The sequence below is a fragment of the Tamandua tetradactyla genome, chromosome 4 (genome assembly GCF_023851605.1).
Source record: "Tamandua tetradactyla isolate mTamTet1 chromosome 4, mTamTet1.pri, whole genome shotgun sequence".
NCBI lineage: Eukaryota > Metazoa > Chordata > Mammalia > Pilosa > Myrmecophagidae > Tamandua > Tamandua tetradactyla.
In genome coordinates, this window is record NC_135330.1 from 194,615,517 (window position 1) to 194,635,886 (window position 20,370).

General features: G+C 55.0%; 1 protein-coding gene across 3 annotated transcripts in view; it reads right to left on the reverse strand.

Moving 5' to 3' along the window:
• Positions 1-1,170: 1,170 nt before the first annotated feature.
• The window catches only part of SLC7A1 (solute carrier family 7 member 1), a 73,648-nt gene continuing 54,448 nt past the window's right edge, over positions 1,171-20,370 (reverse strand). For all 3 annotated transcript variants that reach the window (XM_077158949.1, XM_077158951.1, XM_077158950.1), the window contains 10 exons: positions 19,752-19,910; positions 17,922-18,096; positions 14,753-14,874; positions 13,963-14,185; positions 13,058-13,197; positions 9,482-9,584; positions 7,634-7,851; positions 7,239-7,405; positions 6,095-6,203; positions 1,171-5,046 (listed from right to left, as the gene is read on the reverse strand). In XM_077158949.1, the coding sequence (XP_077015064.1) occupies positions 4,943-5,046; positions 6,095-6,203; positions 7,239-7,405; positions 7,634-7,851; positions 9,482-9,584; positions 13,058-13,197; positions 13,963-14,185; positions 14,753-14,874; positions 17,922-18,096; positions 19,752-19,910 (1,520 nt within the window). In that variant the 3' untranslated portion in view covers positions 1,171-4,942. The remainder of the gene's footprint in view (positions 5,047-6,094; positions 6,204-7,238; positions 7,406-7,633; positions 7,852-9,481; positions 9,585-13,057; positions 13,198-13,962; positions 14,186-14,752; positions 14,875-17,921; positions 18,097-19,751; positions 19,911-20,370) is intronic.

Sequence of the window (20,370 nt, forward strand, 5' to 3'; positions counted from 1 at the left end):
CGCTTCTCACTCGCTGCGCGTGTGGAGATTGGCTCCAGGTGACTCCCACTGGTGCCTGGGGTTCCAGGGAGCACTAAGCCCTCAGAAGGGGCCTTCCCAGCAGCCGGCCAGCGCCACCTCAGCCACTGGATGGCAGTGCCGCCCGCAGGTGCCACTTCCCTCTCAGCCCTCACTGGGACTGCGGCCCGGGACAGGAGATGCCCCGCAGGTATGTCCAAGTCCTGGGGCCCACTGGGCACTCGGTTGCCTACAAAGCCAGCCTGTGGGGTGAGTCACAGGCTGGACACTAGGTCCTGCACCCAGGGCACAGGGGCCCTGGAGCGGCCAACAGGTGAGCGGCATCTGGGCAACAGTGAGTATCGCAGTCAGTCACTGCCCTCGGGGCCTGAAAACCGGCGCCCACCTGGCTACAGGTGCCTCCGATGCAGAGTGCATCCTTTCTCGGGGGCAGAGAAGTAAACCGTGGGGAATGATTGGGCTACAGAACTTCCCCCTCCCTCCTGGTCTTGTGGGCACCCCGTGTCCTCCCACACGCCAGGCGAGGTGCGCGGTGCTGCTCATTCCAGCACTTGATGGGGACGGACACCTCTAGGGCTCAGAGCCCCCCCCGCATCTGGAGGTGGCGAGGAGGCGGTGTCGGGGACCGAGGTGGCTGGAAGCAGGCTCTGCACCAGCACTAGCACCCCAAGGGTGGGGTGGGGGGTCCATGCGGCTCCTGGGGAACCCGTCCGTGGGAAGGCAGGAGAAACACCAACAAGGAGACGCTCTGCTATCGGAATTCCTGAGGCGCACAGGGACAGATGAGGACGAAGCCACCGACATAATTTATTAGAATTTGGAGAAGCATGAGATAATGTACCACAAAATAGTCTGATTTTACAACATAAGGTACGGCACGAAGTCGTCGGTGTACAGTGTTGGCATGAAGGGGGCACAGAGCAAAATTTCACATTTTTTAAAAGGCGACAGTTCATACCTACATTTGTCCTTAAAACAAAAGCAAAATCAAAAAAATAGGAGGGACCAGCGGAGACCAGCCTGATTTGCAGTTAGCATCAGAATCTAGAGTATCACAATTATAAGAAACCATTAGAAAAATAGAACATCCAAGCAAGCAAAAAAATATTATACAATTTACATAATAAAAAAACACAACTCTTTTAATAATGGTTCAGTAGGAGAAAAGTTTGCTGGAGAAACCACAGCTATCCCAGGTTTGAGAATAAACCAACCCTCGTTACTGTCATCACTCTTTGTGTCCCTTAGACCCATTGGAGCAGAAAGGCACAACTGAAGCAGGAAACTTGTATTTTAAATATATATTATAACTTCTCGAATAGGAAAAGAAGCCCCCAAACTTGAAAGTGTGTCATCAAGAAACACAAAGTCACGGGCCTTGTTTAATATAAATTAAAGTCTGAAGGCATCTTTCCAGGCTCGCGTCCCCAAGCTGCCGGATGAGCAGGCCATCTACCTGGCCTCCCCTTTCACCTGGGTGGGTTCTGGGCCAGCTGTCTGGCCACTCGGCCCTGAAATGCAGTCATTCCACTTCCCCCTTGCAAGAGAACACACTGCTCCAGGGAGCAGCAGGCACAGAGAGACTCGGATTTAGAGTAATGGCTATGAAAGAGACAGCTCATCCCTTCTGCCTACAAAGCACAGCAGGTCCCACACCTGCGACGGGGAAATGTGGAGTGTGGTCCCTGCATAACCGGGCCAATAAAGCATGTGGTTGCCCAAAGAAAGTCCACCTTAGTCTGACAAAACGAACATCTTGCTTTCTCTGTGGGGCCTCCCACGCCTGACCCAGCCACAAGCAGGATTTTAAATCATACCCGGCAGTGTCGTGGGGCTTGCTTAGCTCCACCTGAGGTTTAACTGCAGCAGTTCACACCCCAGCAAAGCACCCTTTGGGGGGCACCCATCCCGCACCTGACCTGGAAGATGTGGGGCCTGGCACAAAGAGGCCACCCCGCCCCGTTTCCATAGCGAGGATTTCTGGGGGTCCCGGGGCAGGGCTGGCAGCTTTTCTCCTGCAGTGGGGGGGCCCCCACCAGCTTCACCTCACCTGCCCCCACCTGCGAGTTGAGGTTGGCCCTTTGGGGCCCAGTGCCAGCCTGTGCTCTTGGCTCCCAGTTTCTCCAGAACTCAGGCTACAGTGAGACTAGGTGGGGCTCAGAACCCCACTGGCCGGCCCCTCCGCGCTGGTGGGGGGAGCCAAGGAGACCCGGGACGCCAGCGTCCCCGTCCACCCGCTTCCCCACTCTCCCCCAAGTGGAGGACCGCAGTGACCCTGCACCCCCGTGCAGGGCGCAGCCCCCAGCGGGGGACGCAGCAGGGTTTCGCTGCTACCAAAACAAAACCCAAAATTAGGAAGTTCTGGTCAATTCTGACAACAGGGTCAATGCAGCAGTCTCTGAACAGCCTCGGGTTCGGTAAAACAAATTGATGCGCACAAAACTCCGCTGTGGGGGCGGGGTGGGGGACGTTCCAGGAGGTGGGGGCACAGAGCCCGGGTCCCCGCCCACACCCCGTTGGGGGCTACTGGCCTGTAAACTGCTCCCCACCTACCCCCACTGGGCCCTACTTCCTCCCTCACTCTGCTCTCAGCAGGGGGCTAGGGCGACCTGGAAAGACAGGACGGGGCGCTGACCCTCTCCAGACCGGTCCCACCCACGGGGGCGTCTCCCGCGGACGCAGGGATAAGGCAGCCGCGGCGAGCTGGCGAGGGCAGGGACACCAGCCACGCATGACACTGCTGGGGTTTGAGGCAGTCTTTGTGCCTGCGTGTAAGAAAGTGTGTGTGCATCTCCACGTCAAGGAAGGAGGCGTGGGACCGGGGAAAGCCTGGCACACTCCCACTCCCCACGCCCGCCTTGTCCGCGACCCCACGGAGGAGCGAGCGGGAAGCGGACACTGCGCCAGGACTTCTTTCCAAGAAGCCCGGCGGCCACCGGGGCTACCGGCGGCACCCCGAGGGGTCCTTTCCTAAGGGGGCCCACCCATCTCTGCTAGTCCGTTAAGCCTCAGCCCCGGCAGCAGTCTCACGGGGTGGAAAACTTCAGCGGGAAACACGCCTTTCCTGGCACGGTCTGGGTGGACTGAAGCGTCAGCTGCCAACACCCAGTCCGGAGGGGACTGTCTGCAACCAAAAGGCCAGCAGAAAGAGAAAGCGAAAAAGTAAAAAAAAAAAAAAAGACCCACAATTATTTTCTCCCCCCTCCCTCCTTTCTTGGATACTCCCCCTCCCTCAAGTTCTTGGCCCATATGTAAAAATAACAGAAAAAATAAAACTAAGAGCTAATAGGTCCCAAGAAGACAGCCGAAAACCAAAACCCCAACAAAATAAGTTAACATTTATCAAAATATTTTACAGCACCAGTCCACATAAATTTCAATACCTTTTCTTTGGAAACCTAAGCTTTGGACTCTTTTGCCCCTCCCTCTGGTATTCAGGATAAAGCCCCCAGCGAGGGGAGCAGGCCTGGGGGCCGCTGAGCCACAGCGGTCGGCCCCGCACCCCCCAGGCCATTTGGCTACTTGCTGCGTTCCTCTCCAAGAGGCTTCTGGGGCGGAGAGGAAGACAAGCCCCGGGGCTGCCGTGAGAGCTGCGGGGGAGGGAATGGGACACTGCAGCCGCAGCCCGCGGCCCTAACTGCGGTCTGAACGGAAGGCGGGCGGCGTCCGTTCCCCGCACCCCAACCCGTGCAAGGGGAGGTGGGGACGGGGCCCACGAGGGGCAGGAGTGCACGTGGGGCTGGGCACAACAAGGAACGAGGATCCCGGCGAGGGGAGAGGAGCAGCATGAGGCCAGGGCCAGCGACAGCCTCAGTAGCGGGCACACAGACACGTGTGTGTGACCCACGGGCACACGAGGAAGGGCAGGATGACCCCAGCCCACGGGGCGGAGTCTTCGGCCGTTTTCCAAGTTCGCGTTAAGCCCCAACTGAACCGGGCGGAGCGATTCACAGCAACGGGTGCGCCAACCCAATTTGCTTAGCCGTGGCGACCAGGCGGGGGGTGGCGGAAGGGGCCGGCAGCACCTGAGGAGCCCCGAGCCGGACCTGCAAGCCTGGTGTTGGGGGGGCGCCGCAGAGACCCTCTGGGAGGCAGGGTCTCTGCCCTGTTGGCCCGAGGCCAGCCCCGCAGACAGGGCCTCGTGTCCCCCAGCCGGAGGGGCCCAAAGCAGCAGCGCCGACGGCAGAGGGCGCTGGGAACACCCTCATCCTTGCCCAGGTGCGCGGCCGCCACCTGTGCACAGGGGTGCGAGCCCCATTCTCGCCTGAGTTCCGCCCACCGCCTGGTCTGAGACATAACGTCCCTTCCCCCAATGCTGCCGCCGTCCAGGTGCCCCCAGGTGCGCAAGGGCATGGTCACAGTGCGGAGCGGATGGTCCCGTCTGGAAGCGAGGACCCGTGTGGGCGGACACGGTCCTAGGTGGGTCTTTAGTAGCCCTTCTGGAAGGAGCTGAGAGGGCAACAGAAGGCAGAGGGGCCTGCAGCTCCCCCCGGGTCAGGGCTGCCGTGGGGCCCTGTGGGGCGGGGGCTGCGGGGCTCACTTGACTCGGCAGTACTGTCTTGCATCTGTAGCCGGCTCTGGGGGACCACGGGGCACAGGGAGGGAGGCCTGGGTCCCCAGGTGGCGGAAGCAGGCGACGTCCAGGCGACAGAGCGGAGAGAGCCGGCGGGAGAGGAGCTGCTTCTCTTTTCAGAGGGCAGCAAGGAGAAGTGGGGGCAGCCGGGCAGCCTGACCCCCGCAGTCTGAGGGCACCCCGGGAGCCCCCCAGCAGCTGGCAGTCTGTGCAGGAAACGCGGGCCGGGGTCTGAGGATCGGGGCCCCTCAGGCTGCTCCCTGGAGGTGGGGTCTCGCTGCGCCACTGGCGGAGGGGGTGACGGTGCACCCCAGCCCTGGCGGGCGTCCCTGGGGGACAGGGGCGTCGTCGTCACTTGCACTGCCTCAGGTCGCCGTCAGAAGTCCTTGCCGGGTCGGCGGCCAGGGACGCCTCCTCGCTGTGCCACAGGCCGTAGCCGAAGTAGATGGCAAAGCCTGCGGGGCCGAGGGGGAGGCCGGCGTGAGCCACACCCAGGGCGGCCCCCAGGCTCGCCCCACGGCAGCCCGGCCTGCCCTATCTGCAAACACTACCCGCTCTCCGCCAGGACCACAGTCCCGCCGCCGCGAGCCAGCAGTGATTGCCCAGAGGCCCCTCCGAGCACCTGCGGCCGCGTAGGGCAGGAGAGTCCTGGGGGCAGGCTGCCCCCTCGGCGCACACACGGTCTCCCGAGGAACCCAGGAACTGCACCCACAGGCGGGCCCCTTGCAGCTGACACACGAACCCCGGCCTTAAAGAAAAAGCTCCGCCCAGGAAGTAACCTACGGTGCGCAAACTGCGGAACTTGTAATCGCCAGCGCCGAGAGCAGCTGCCCCCACCCCAGGAGGGCAGCGCCCCAAGTCTCAGCAGAATGGCCCCAGAAGGCCCTGCTGGCCTTTGCTGACTGACCAGAGGCTCATGGGGACACAGCGGCAATAAGGTCAAGGCCTCTGAGTGGGCGCTGGGAGCCTGAGAAAGGAAGCGCAGGGTCCACCTTGAGCCTGTCCTGAGGGGCCAGGCCCCCAGATGCCACCTCCGCGCAGGGCTGTGGGTCTCCCGGTGGCACCTGCCTGTCAGTGGGGAGCTTGGCCATCCCAAGAGCCGGGCTGCTCCTGCAGCACCACACGCAGGCCCCAGAGTGCAGGTCCCTCTGCGGAGCAAGACCCCACCACCAGGAGTGGGCTCAGGGGACCCAGGGCTGCCTGGTGACACCCACAGCCTGTCATGGCCCTGCAGGTGCTGGGCAGCCCAGTATTGCAGGGACCGGCCAGGCCGAGATGCCTCCTGTGCCCATTTGCGTGGGCAGGAACGCAAAGCCCTGTGCTCACAGCTGGCCTTGGGTCCCCGGAGACACCCTGCCCAGACCGGAGGCCCTCCACCCACTTGCCCTGCCAGGATCAGGGCCTTAAAGGAGCCCGCTGCGTCCCCTGTGGTCACTGTCGTGAAACCTGATCCAAGGGGGCCTCGGCAGTATGGGGGTCACTGGGGGCCACGCCAGGACTCACCTATCAGCATCCACACGGCAAAGCGCACCCACGTGCCCTGGTCCAGCTGCATCATGAGGTACACGTTCACCAGGATGCTCAGGATGGGCAGCAGCGGCAGGAAGGGCACCTGGGCACAGGCCGGGCGGCTAAGCGGGGGGCGCTGGGGTGCTGGGCGCACCTCCCAGGGAATCACCGGAGGGGAGGAGGGGAGGAGGGGAGACCACCCAGGGGGAGGGGATGGGTGCCCGAAGCTCAATTCCCACACCTGCACCCCAACACATTCACACCCCAGCACACACATACTCCAACAGACACACGGTAACAGACAAAAACTCCGATAGACACCCCAACACCTCCAACACACACACACCAATGCAAACAGCCCAACATGCATGTGCACACATCCCAATACAGACAACACACACATCAACACCCACCCCCAGCACACACAACACACACACACAGCCTCACACACAGGTGGACCCCAACACAGAGAGGGATACCCAACAGATAACACCACAACATATACATGGGTACCACAACACACATGTACCCACTAAACACACACGCTAACCCCCAAAACAACACCCACAGCCTACAACACACATATTGGACAGATATCTGCACCCAAGATGCACCCACATCCATATCTCTCAAAACACATATGCACACCTGTATCCCAATACACACACACACCATACACAACCCACCCCAATATGCAAACACACACACATGCACCCCCCACATACACACACACACACACACACACAGGCAAATCTTAATTGGTGGGAGTCTGGTTCTCAGCTGCTAGTTGCCAAAATAAGCTGGCTCTAATTTTCTTCTCTTGGTATTTTCCTGCTAAGGAATGGGCTAGAAGAGGAACTTCTGCTTTATCTCTCTGAACCTTTTAATTATGTGTATTATTTAAAAATGCAAAAGCCTTGGTCATCTCCAAGGCCTGGTGATGACATGGAATCCATGCAGACAGACATTTATGAGGTCAGTGCACAAGCTGAGAGCTGGGGGGTGCAGGGGCTGCAGCCCCCACTCCCCACGCAGGCCGCTCAGCAGGCACTGTCCGTGCCCTGGCCCTGCCCCTGCCCCGCGTTCCAGAGGAGCCCAGGCAGCACCTGGGAGTGCCCAGGCCGGCCGAGACCCTCACCTTGAAGGAGAGCTTGGTTTTGCTCTCAGGCTGCCTCCAGATGACACCGGTGACCATGGCACAGAGGAGGACACAGCCCGTGAGCACGATGGCAGCCCATGGCTCCCCAGCCACTAGCGCCTCCCTTCCCAGCACGGCCACGGCGCAGAAGGTCACGACGAGAATTGCTAGGGAAGAGAGGGGAAGGAAAGGCGCAGCTCAGCCCTGCCACAACCTGCAGAGACACCCGCCCATCTCCCCAGGGCAGGCATCAAGGATGCTGAGGACAGAATCACTGAGTCACTGTGGAGTACTGGGGTCTTTGCCCCCCAACCCCCCCGCGCCCATTTACAGGAAGCCATGCGAGGCCAAGAAGCAGGAGTCCAAACACCTTACAGGGAGGGGCAGGTACCTACCGATGAGGCAGGTTGAAACATTCACAATTAGCCCAGAGCATTTGGAAGGCTCCTTGTTTTTTGGTGATAGCATGATTTTCAAGGAAAATTTCTCTGCTTCAGGTAAAATGTCAGTCTGAGAGTCACTGGCGCTCACGAGTTCATTCTGATCAGCTTGGTCGAGCTCGTCTGTCGTTCTGGCCATCTGGTATACCAGGTTAGGCTGCTCTGGCTGATACCTATAAAGAAATGGATTGATGACATGACCGCCATAGTCTGCTCTAGTTAGGCGAAAGGACATGGGCCAACTCACGTCCCTTCATGGTACCTTGCCAGGGATATAGGCAGAAAATGGAAAGACGAGGAAATGGTGCCTTTGTGAGCAGAGAGGAGGAGAGACGTGGGCTCTCACCTCCCACCTTGCTTCAGGACCGCACACTCTAGTGTCTAGTGTCTCTGTTTGGGGGGAACATGACTTCCACCCTTAACCAGCCGAGAGAAGTGTCCTGAGATGGAATCAATTCCTCTGTAAAGTAGTACTGGCCCTCAAGTGCTTAAGATAGTAGGTCCCTTCTAAGAACACTGTGCTATATGGAGTTAAAATAAGGACAGAAATAGAAAGCAGTGACATTAGCACCCTAACGGGTGCAGAGAGCTACAGAAATGTGTCTGCAGGCTGAAGGATTTTAGAATTCTGTTTGCATGACTGTGGATCATCTTATTTTAACCTTAAATGCCTGGGAGTAAATAACTTTATAGAGCTGGGTAAAGGACGCAGCCTGTGGCAGTGACCTGAAGGTAAAGCATTTGCTTTAAATGCCGGTCCTTATCTTCCCACCCAAAATGCACAGAGCTCAAATCTTTTCCACCAGTTTTGGTGAAAAACAGAAAGCTTGATGACTTATTTTACATGTAATCACTTCTAAGAGCACAGACACTTTTAAGCATCATTACACCAGTTCACTTATACAATATTGCCTGGTCTATTAAAAACATAAAGGCTCTTCAGAGAAGATTCTAGATTTGGGAAGGAATAAGGCTCTGCAAACTAGTTTCGGCTGATTCTGCACAGCCATGCCTGAGACTCAGCCATGCCTGAGACTACTACTCAGGCCAGTAGACCGGGGTAGCTGCTGGCCACATGAGAAGTGGACTCGAAGGCCTTAGAATTACAGACTCCTGAAAAGGAATGAGGCGAGGCTACTCTTCCCAGGCCAGCAGCACCCAGTCTCCCTGAGAACATGTCCTGTGATGGGTGCTATCCCAGGCTGTCCCTGGGGGTAAGCAATCCCTGCCCCATGCTCCAGGGGATATGCTTAGGGAGGGGACCCAGGGCAGGTGGGGAAACCAGGATGCCAGATGCCAAACCCAGGGTGTCACAGCCTGGCCCACCCAAGAATTATACAGTCAGGGTCCAGCAGGGATCCCTGAACATCACCCTGGGTCCCTTCATGCCACACAGTAGGACTCGCTGCTCCAGCCACAGTGTGCTGAAGCTACGGAGGTGTCAGATTGAGTTCAGTTTCGTGGCCTCCAGATCCTCCCGATTTCCACTGGGCCTGGTCAGTCCCCATAGTGAGCTATCCTCATTTCCCGAATGCAGTATCCAGGCCCAGAAGTTAGGCTGAGCTTGTCTCTGATCCTAGCATCCAACATGAGAGCTGAGGCCCACCCTCACTCTTTCCAAAGATGTTCTAGGCAAACAGGCTCTCAGCCGCCAGATCCCACTGTCTCCTCCACAGTTCCCAGTGGTGCTACCACTGACCTCGAAGTTACGCTGTTAACCTGAACTCTTAAAATGCTGGTTTTCTTTGGAGGAGCCAAGTGTGTCTGCATTTCCGTTCCGCAGCGCAGAAAATCCGCACCTACCGTAAGACCAGCACGCAGGCAGCCACCAGGGAGTAAGCGAGGAGAGTCCCGATGGACATGAGGTCCACTAGGTCCTTCAGGTCGAAGAGGAAGGCCATCACAGCTGGGGAGGAGACAGACATCAGGACTCATGGAGGCCCCTCTGCAAGCTGATAGCTAGAGCACCAGCCGCCCCAACTCGGGCAGTGGAGCGAAGCTTCATGCCCCACTGCTCCCTGGAGAGACAGCACTCAAAGGGGGATGCTCAGGAGGAAGTCACATGTACAGGCCTCGACGAATGGTCTTAAAAACTGGCATTTTTATAAAAACAACATTCACCAACATGCCCTCTCTGATCCTCATGGAAACTTGGTGTCATCCCTACACTACAGATGGAAAAACTGAAGTTCGGAAAGGTGAGGAAACCTACTTCCAGTCACACAGATGGTAAGTGAAGAGCCAGGATGTGAACTAAGTTCTTGTATCTCTGAGTCCAGTGTGTCTTCCTCCGCACTGTGCTGCCTTATAGACAGCTGTGTGCATCTATCCATCCATCATCATCCATCCATCTTCCATTTATCATTTACCCATCATCCACCCATCATCCATCCATCCATCCATCCATCCATCCATTCATCCATCCAACCAACCATCCATCCATCCATCATCCATCCATCCATCTTCCATTTATCATTTACCCATCATCCATTCATCCATCCTTCTTCATCATTTATCCATCATCCATCTGACAGTGACGTGCTCGGTACACACCAGTGATCAGGCAGACACATACATCAGAAGAAGAGAATCATGATGTGGAAGAAGAGAGCAAATCAGATGCCCTGAGGGCCTGCAAGGACTTCTAACCCAGATGGGAGGGCAGAAAATGAAATTCATCATGCTGACCCCTTTAAGGAAAGAATAAGGCCTGAGTGTCTGAAAATTCTTTGTAATTTGTAGTTAAACTGAGCTGCTATAAGACTGGAGGGTCCTAGAAGTGAAAAGTGTAAGGAAAATGGAGCAATGAGTGAGGGAGAGAATTTAAAATCATAGGAGCTGGAGAGAAAATGCTGCACAAAGACAAACAGAAGAGATCAAGACTTCTAGAGAAGAACAGGAAAGGAAGCTTTCTCCTAAAGGTGAGAGAATGGCACAGAAAGTCCAGTCTTTAAAAATGTACCGCATACCTAGAGCAAGAATCAGATGAAGAAGAGCTAAGAAAATCTGACAGTTAAAATCTAGCCAGGTAAACACGGGCTACTCTAAAGGTTCAGAACAAGTTGGACAAGCATCAAAGAAGAACCTCAGCACAAAGCCCATCAAAAATAAAACCCTAGACAAGAGAGAGAAATGGACTTTCAGAATTAACCTATCCCATCAAGAGAATCAGATGCCCAGACATCAGCAAAAAGCCCCAAGCCATAAGAAAGAGGAAGAGATGGCTCAGTCAAAGGAACAAATTAAAACTTCACTAGTGACTCAGAAGTTGGAATAACTGATCAAAGAAATTCAAACAAATCTCCTAAATCCATTCAAGGAGATGAAGGAACATGTGCCTAAAGAGATAAAGGCTATTAAGAAGACAATGTGTGAGCATAAAGAAAAATGTGAAGGTTTAAAAAGAAACAGAAATTATGGGGATGAAAGACACAATGGTAGAGACTGAAACACACTAGAGGGCAGTGCGATGGTTGCTCAGTGGCAGAGTTCTTGCCTGCCATGCCGGAGACCCGGGTTCATTTCCCGGTGCCTGCCCATGTTAAAAAACAAAAAAACACTAGGGGGCATATAAGAGCAGATTGGAACAAGCAGAAGAAAAAATCAGTGACCTAGAAGACAGGACAATATATCTTATAGTCAGAAGAACAGATAGAGAAAAGAATAGAAAAAACTGTGCAGGATCCCATGATTTGAGTGACAGTAGAAAGCATACAAAAATACATGTCATGGCTATCTCAGAAGGACAAGTGAAAGGAAAAGGGGCAGAAAGAATATTCGAGGAAATAATCATTGAAAACTTCCCAACTCTTTTGGAAGACATAAATATATGTGTCCAAGCATACATCAAACAGAAGAAATCCTAAAAGACTTTACTCCAAGACATATACTAGTCAGAATGTTAAATGCCAAAGATAAAGAGAGAATTCTGAAAGCAGCGAGAGAAAAACAATTCACCACAAACAAGGGATCCTCAATCAGACTAAGTGCTGATTTCTCATCAGCTAGTTTGGGGTTAGAGAATAAGGGATCAGAGAATGAGGATGCTAAATTTGTACAGAGTTTTGATTTAGGTTGATGGCAAAGGTGTGGCAATGGATGGTGGTGATGGCAGCAACAGGACTGTACTACAGACAGAGGTGAGCATGTGGTTAGAGGGAGAAATAAATCACTAGAATAAAAATTAAAAGATAAAAGCATGGGACTGTACATCACAGTGAATCCTACTGTAGACAATGGGCTGTTGTTAACAGTATAAGTATTAAGAATGTTTTTTCACAAATCATAACAGATTTGTTCAACACTAATAGGATAGTCTATGGGTAAAATACACCTAGTGTAAATTATGCATGACAGATAATGGTACAATTTTAATAATCTTTCAAAGGTAACTACTGTTAAAAAAGTACAATTATTTAAAAATGCTGACCTCAATTTTAACAAATGCTCCACACTAATACAACCTGTTGGGGCAGGGTGGTGTATAGGAATCCTGTATTTAATGCATGATTGTTCAGTAAACCCACAACATGTCTAACAAAAAATTAAAATAAAGCAGCCAGGGCTCAGGAGCCCGTGCTCCCACTCGCATCCCCACTTCCCTTCTCTGAGCATCCCCAGCGACATCTGCACAGCGGGATAAAACCTGCCTCTCAGGGCCACCCACTGTGGTCGGTCAAAGAGAAAACCTGTAAGATGCGCCCACCCACAGCGCAGATGCAGCTACATTCCCTGTCGGCTTCCTTTCTTCTTGGGGCGGGGTGGGGAGGGCCATGGGACACAACACAGAGCCAGACGGTTTCTCATGGCCTACTTACTTGATCTGTGAAATTTAATTTTTCTACTAAGCCGATTCTTGAAAAGATAAACGTCTTCTGGGTCTGCTCTGACCGATAAACTCGGGCAAGATGGCTGCATCTGCAAAGCCCTCGGTACCCCTGGGGACTCTCACTTTCCAGAGAATTCACCAGCTGAGCTACACGGACACTGAAATTCCCAGTCCTAGCACAGTGTCTCAGTTGGCTTATAGCATGCAAGAAGATGTCACCTGCCAAAATCCACTTGGGAACACCCAGGAGCAGGGGAAGGAAGGGCTTGGAAGGCACTGTATGTTCTGTGCTCTGCCGACGAGGGCGTCATCAGCCAGCGCAGACACCTGGAGAAGGCTGGGGACACCTCCATGGAACTGGCCCCAGCCTTTTGCTAAAAGGGCAGTTACCCTTCAACAGACCAGTTTCCGAGTAGGAGAGGCAAGGGTTAAAATGCAAAGCCAAAAAAAGTTAACATTTCATACAGACCAGTGCAACTCAAGACACTTCCCTGGGAAATAGTGAGTGCACTGCTAAAATACTGGCATACGTGCTCAGCCCCGGCTCTTACCAGCAATGGCACCTGAGGTCAACGTCGCTATAATCGGTGTTTTCGTCCTGCTGTTGATTTTGGCCAAAAATTTAAATAGCAGTCCATCTTCAGCCATGGCATAAATCACTCGAGGCATGGGAAACATGGAACCTAAAAGACTAAGAGGAGGGAAAAAATGGCAAAATGTATCTGTAAAATGAGCTCATCAGGAAGAAAGCTACCGTGATGCAACTGTGGAGTTTACTGCTAAAAGCAATGCCTGAAATTCTTACGGAGAACTCCCATCCCACTAAGATGCGGGAAGCTCACATCTATGAGGCTTGGAATTCCATAAATCCACCGCAGAGAAAGCAAATCCTTTACATGTGGATTAAGTTGAAGAACGGGAAACAAACGTCTGACATAAACTACAAACAGATAAGGTCATCGTTTTCCTGGAGAGGAAATTTTGCATGGGTTCCCACAGCTCTTTCTAGTCGAATTGAAGAGAAAAAGTGTCCTTGCATTCATAAGAATTCCTCAGTGGAAAGTCAATTATTTAGCAGACATTTCCTTTTACACAAGCTAATAGGAAATGCCGGCAGTGGGGGGAATGCTCTTCTCCAAAGGGCACTTGCTTCCTTTTTCAGGGGAGCCCCTGCTTTGAGGCCAAACCAAGGGCAAAATGGTGGCAAGTGAAGAGGCGCCACGAGTCGGGCCGTCGCCATGCCCTGCTGAGGGGCTGTGCCAGGGCCGGGCTGGGGCTCTCCCGAAGTTATCAGGAACACGAGCAGCTCCGGGCCACCACGGGGGTGGGGGGACCCCGCTTCCGCGTCAGGGTTGGGGTGTAGGGTCTGTTTGGAGGGGAAAGGGCTGCTCCTGTAGGCAGCATAGGGGTCTGGCTCTTGTGCCCCGCCAGGCGCCTGTGGGCAGCACCCCCTCACCTGGTGGACAGCGCGCAGAGGGAGCCCACGGCCACCGCGTACTTGGCGCCCTCCCAGCCCACGTGCTTGAAGGCGTCCGGCAGGGGGCTGTCCTTGTCCAGGCAGAAGTAGGGCATCATGAGCGTGAGGGCGGCTGACACCCCGAAGTAGGCCACGAAGCAAATGAGGAGGGACGCCACGATGCCCACCGGGATGGCCTTCTGGGGGTTCTTCACTTCCTCCCCTGAAAGCGACATGGGGCCTCAGGACTCCAGACCCGGCCACACCGATGAGGCCCCCTGTGGCCTGGGGCCGGGGCTCGGGCCCTACTGCCTGGACCGGCCACAGGTGAGGCGCAGAGAGCCTGGGAGGCCCAGCCTGTGCCACCCACCAGGATGACGCGCTTCTGATGGCCTCCTGCTCCTGGGCGAGGCGCAGACAATGCCGCGGGGACGGGCGAGCCATGCCAACAGGGACGGGCAAGCCATGCCGGCGGGGACAGGCGAGCCATGCCGTGGGGATAGGCGAAGCGCAGACAATGCCGCGGGGACAGGCAAAGCGCAGACAATGCTGCAGGGACGGGCGAGCCATGCCGGCGGGGACGGGCGAGCCATGCCGGCGGGGACGGGCGAGCCATGCCGGCCTTTCTCCCAGGCCACCTGGGGGACGGGCTCAGCGGGGAGCCGAGGAACCTGCCATTACTCCTGGGGGTAAATACCCACAGGAAGGGTCCAAAGCCCTCGGGCCTGTCTGCTGGGGCAGCAGGTGGCTGGGGGCCCTGGGCTCCAGACGGGTGGATGGACAGACCTACCCGTGGTGGCGATGCAGTCGAAGCCCACGAAGGCATAGAAGCAGGTGGCTGCACCCGACAGGACACCGGAGAACCCAAAGGGCATGAATCCCCCAGCATCAGGCTTCCGCCCCTTCGTGTCGCTGGAAAAAGCAGCCACAGTCACGCCCCGGACACAGCGTGGCCTCCCTGGACGGCGCACGGCTTCGGGAAGAGTACCATGGCCAGTGCCACCCCCAGCAGCCCGGCCCAGGGGATCAGGGCCCAGACGGACGGCTCTGGGGCGGTCCCTGCACCCAGACCCAGGCCTGGGGGATCCAGGGCTGCAACGGCTGGCAGTGAGCCCCGGGCGGGCAGGAGGGGTGGCCTCAGTGACCAGCGCCCAGCTCTATATGCTGGGTCAGGCGGGGGGGGGCGGGCAGCTCATGTTGTGACATGTGCGTTCAGTGGGACTTGTCACCTGCCTGATAAAACAAACCACAACTGTTTTCTTAGGAGGGTCAGGCCTTCATTCCAAGAAAATAATCTCACTCCGCAGTTTTGGAAACTGCTACTGAGACACCGGGCTTGTGTGTGTAAAGAAGTTTCTAAACGTAGGATCCCCTGCATTCAACAGGCAACGACGTGAGGCTGCCCCAGGAATAAACCACTGGGTCTAGGAAAAAACTGCTGCCAGACCCCACGAGCGCAAGAAGGCAGCACAGGACAGAGGAGCGAGACTCCGGTAGATGCCTCCCCATGAGGGCCGGGCCCCCTCAGCCAGACCACCCCCACAAGCCCACCGCGGACAGAACCAGCCAGGGGCCGGGGGCCCGGGACACGCTGACCACCCTCCACGGCCGCCCAGTGGGCAGTGGGGCGCTCAGAGTAGAGGAGGGAAGGCCCACGCGGAGGGCAGCTCACCGGCAGAACTCGAAGGAGAAGGGAGGTCTCTGCCGGGACCTAAGGGGAGGACAGTGACCCCTGGCCCCTGTCACTGTCCAGACAGACAGACACGTGGAGAAAGACCACAAATAGACATATTTCCCACCATCACTGGTGGGTTTGGGTTAGGCAGCCGTGGGGCTGGCACACCAGGAGAGGTTTAGGGAATGCCCTTTCAGGGGAGGAGAGGATGCAGGTTGGGGTGGGGTCCAGGGGCCGGGACATGGTCTCACCAAGCACCTCGCTGGAGCATCAGGACTGAGGGAGCAGGGGACAGCGAGAAGAGAGAGGCACAAGGCCGGGCTGGCCCCAGAGCCCATGCCGCGAGTGGTCATACAGAGGTGCATCAGCAGGCCCACCCGGCACTGGCAATGCAGACGAGAACCCACTGCCAGATACCACCCACACCTCCTCCTGGAGGCCCTCCAGGGAGCTGCTTAGCCACTCCTGCCCAACACCGGTAGGTGACTTGGGGTGACAGGACACTGTGCAGTTCTAAGAGAAACGAGGTACAGACACAAGAGCCCTACAGCGGGTGCTGTCGGCACAGAGGGCAAAGGTGCACGACATCCCAGACCAGGTGCCCTTGGGGGGGTAGGGTAAAAGCATATATATATATATATATATATATATATATATGAAAGTATTTGCATTTGCTTGCATTTGCATAAAGAAAAACCAGAAGGCTACACACACAACAAATAAAAATGATTATCCACGAGAGGTGGAAGAAAGAGGGGTGCGAAGAAAGGATCGGGAATGACATTCTTCCTGTAAACCGTTTTATAACATGATGCTATAGGAACCATGTAAACACACAGACACTCCCAAGGTTAGGTTCAACTTTTCAAAGGCTTTGGGCGTTACTCCTCACAGTGACAGGGCACCAACAGAAGACAACCACAGAACCAGTGCTACAGAGCCTCCTTCTTACTGGGTGAAGGTTCAGAGAGTAAGGATGGAGTCACGGGAGCCCCCAGCCAGCGAGTGCCACAGCCAGGCTGGGAGCCTGGGAACCCCAGGTAAAAGACAATGACAGAAGTCCACACATTTCTTCCCTTCCACATCATCAATGTGAGGGAGAGGCACTTAAAAATAAAGTGATAAAGTGTTATCACAAGGGAATCACAGAGAAAACTGTTTCTGAATACAAAGAGTCAGAGGTCAGGAATGAAATAGAGTAGAGGACAAGAGAATGCCTACTAGGCTGACGACCAGCCTGGACCACACACAGCTTTGGAACTAACACGAAGGTTGAGCTTTCCTGAATGCCTTCCTTTGTTGTAGAATGTTCTGTCCAGTTCAGGGAAATTAACATTAACATAAATTCCAAACTTAAGAAAAAACCTCCCTGCACTGATGTTCATGGTGGCATTAGTCACCATTGCCAAAGGTGAAGCAGCCCAAGTGTCCAGCAGCCGATGAAGGGGTAAACAAAATGCGGTGAGTACACACAATGGAGTATTATTCAGCCATAAAAAGGAGCGCGGTCCTGATGCATGCAACAACATGGGTGGGCCCTGGAGACGTCATGCTGAGTGAAATGAGCCAGAAACAAAAGGACAAGGATTGTACGATCTCGCTGACTCGAAATGATTAGAAGACGCACACTCTGGGTCATAATCTAGAACACAGGTTACCAGGGATGGGGTGGGGACAGAGAATGGGGAGCTACGGCTTAAGATGCACGGGGTTCCTATTTCGAACAATGGAGAAGGTTTAGTAATGGATGGCAGTGACGGCAGCACCACATTGTAAACATAATTACAGCATGCGAAATAAATATCTGAATGTGATTAAAGGGGGAAATGTTAGATGGTATATATGGTAACAGAACAAAAATTTACCCAAAAAAATCCATGGAGCTACACTACACAATGAACCCTACGTTAGGTCATGGACTGTGGTTAGCAGTGCAATCGTATGACTGCTCTCGTAAGCAGTAACAATGCCCCATGCCCACACGAGGTGCTAATAATAGGGTGGAGTTTATGGGAAACCCGTATTTCATGCACGAGTGCTCTGTAAAACCCACAGCGTCTCTAATGTGCCTGTCTAATTCTTGCTTCTTTCAAAGGAAACTTTTTTCACTCAAGATTTTTCCTGTTTTTCTTGGGTCGTGAGCACGGCCACTGGGCTGCGTCCAGCCACAGGTTTCTTTCGGAACGTGCCGTGCCAGCCAGTTGCGTCCCCAAACACAAGCATTTGCTGCCAAGTGGCCGCCGCGCGTGAGTCGCCCACACCCAGGACAGAGGGAAGGACGTACTTGTGGAGGCACGAGTGTGCCGAGGCGTTCTGGAAGTCCTTCTCGGTGAGCTGCCAGTTCCTGAGGGACCCCTTCACAAAGCCAGACACCACGATGAATCCCAGCACCAGCACGTTGACGCACGTGAACACCTTGTTGACCATGGCCGACTCCTTCACACCCACGGTCAGCAGACCTGAAGCGAGGTGTGGACAGAAGACGTGGCCTCCGGGCGTGGGGGGCACGCGGGGGGCAACTCCAGGGGGTGGGGTGAGGACGGGAGGGCCCCTCGGAAAGAAGTCCGCCGCGGAGCGCCCCTGCGGACAGGGTGGGCTCCCCTCCTGCCCGGACCGCGTCTGCACACAGGGGTTCGACAAAGCCGTCCACGACCCTGCGGGGGTCTCTGGGATGGAGAACACGCGCCTGGCAGAGATCAGGGGACACCTGTGGAGAGCAGGGCCTTCGCAGGGGGTGCGGGGAAGGCTCTGCCCCACGCACCTTCACTCTCACTGCAGGGAAAGTGTGGTCTGGACCAGGATTTTATTTGCCCTGAATGAGAGATACTTGGCTTGGGTGCTTGGCAGAAAGAGAGCCTTTCAGATGTTCCGACGACACTGTTATTCCAATTTACTTTGGGAAGTTAATAACCAAGCACTTACAACCACCTTGTGCTTCTAGAACCCCTGTACTCAGGGAGTCGAGCTCAGAGCATATTTAAAATTGTGTAAAGTTGCATTAAAAAAAAAAAAAAAAAAACAAGTGACAAGAGCATGTGGGGACTCATGACAAGCACTCCCTTTGGAGCATGTGTCCCAGGACCAGCCTACCAGGAAAATGCCACTGTGTTACTTGCAGAGCTGGACTCTGCTGGGCAAGACAAGAGTCAAGAAAAGTCCCTGGGAGACACGCGGCCACCACTTGTTCTGAGATGACTTGCCATGTGAGCCTTGTTTTATATTTTAAAATAAAAAATGCTGAACATTTTAAATTCTGAAATGCAGGTGTTAGAAGAGAATTGGTCAATTAATTGCAGAAGAACACTGCCTCGCCCTCCGAGGTATTTGTCCCTTGGTGTCCCTCCCTCTCCTATTAATTAAAATGACAATCTCACAAGTGTAACCTTATTTTCTGATCCGTGTTTCTGTCAGCTGGGCCGGAAATAACTGCTGGGACTGGCCTGAGTGAAATTATTTCAGTCATGTGGTGCGGGACACAAGGCATGTTGTTTTTAAAACTCATCCAAGATTTTCGAACCCCAGATGAGAATGTATCTGCATTTCAGCATAATGTTTATATAGTAAATGCCACATGGAACAAAGCCTTGTCCCACCCGAGTGCCTGGGACACGTATAGACATCAAGGGTAAGCACGTGCCATCAGCTGGGTTCAAGTAACACTTGGAACTTTGAAGTCCTATAAACCGCAACTTCCACGTGGAACTTTATTTAAGTCAAGGACGTTTTGGCGGCTCGCATGCCAGGCGGCCCCTCGATCTACCCTGTTTTCCTGGCTGGCAAATGACATCAGCTCATCGGCCCTGACAAGCGGTCACCCATCGAGTCAAAGGGAATTTTGTTCCCAGGACACTTGTACAAAATCCCTGCAGTGCTAACAAAGTCAGGCTGCGCAAACGGCCGGACCCAGCCCCCGGGCTCGCATTCAGTTAAATGGCGTCTCGGGACAGCTATTAAACAGGCCGACCACATGGGGACCGTTACCAAGTCAGAAAGACAGGGACAAAAAAAGAGACTACCTTCATTACAAATACAGACGAGGAAGGTATGGGAGGAGGGAGAGAGGGCGAAGAAGGAAAGGGGCCGCGACCCCGGGGTTGGCTGCGGGGGGCCTTACCTGTGAGGATGAGGATGATGATCACGGCAAACACGTCCGGGTTCTCAGCCAGTACGCCGGGCGCGTGCAGGGCCATGTGCGTCCGGGAGAAGTTGGCGATGGGCTTGCCAATGAGCTCGTCAAACGTGGCGCTCCATGCCCTCGCCACACTGGAGGTGCCTGTGGCCGGGCGCAGCAAGGGGAGGGGACGGTCAGGGCGGGGCGCTGGCGGGGGACCTGCCACACGCGCCGGGCTCCCCCTGCCCTGCAGCAGCGGCCGGGCCACAGTCAGTGCCCGCATGGGTGAGGAGGAAGAGGGGGCGTGAGGGCACGGGGGCACGCGCTTTAAGGCGCCACCCAGCACGCGCACCTGTGTCCCACATATGCGGAGGCCAGGTGAAAGCTGTACCAAGCCGCGGTCGCCTTTGCCACCTGGAAGGCACGCTGCTGGCACCTGCTCGGGTCCACCTATCTCACTTCGCGGGCTGATTCCCCACCCTTCAGGAAGCCAGGGCATGTGGAGGTGCTGGGTCGCTGAGGTGGAGGGGCCTGAACAGTCCCACAGAGAGGACCCTCATCCTTGGGACAGACACCCACCCACCCAGGAGATGATGCTATGTGACAGCAGGTGGCATTGCCC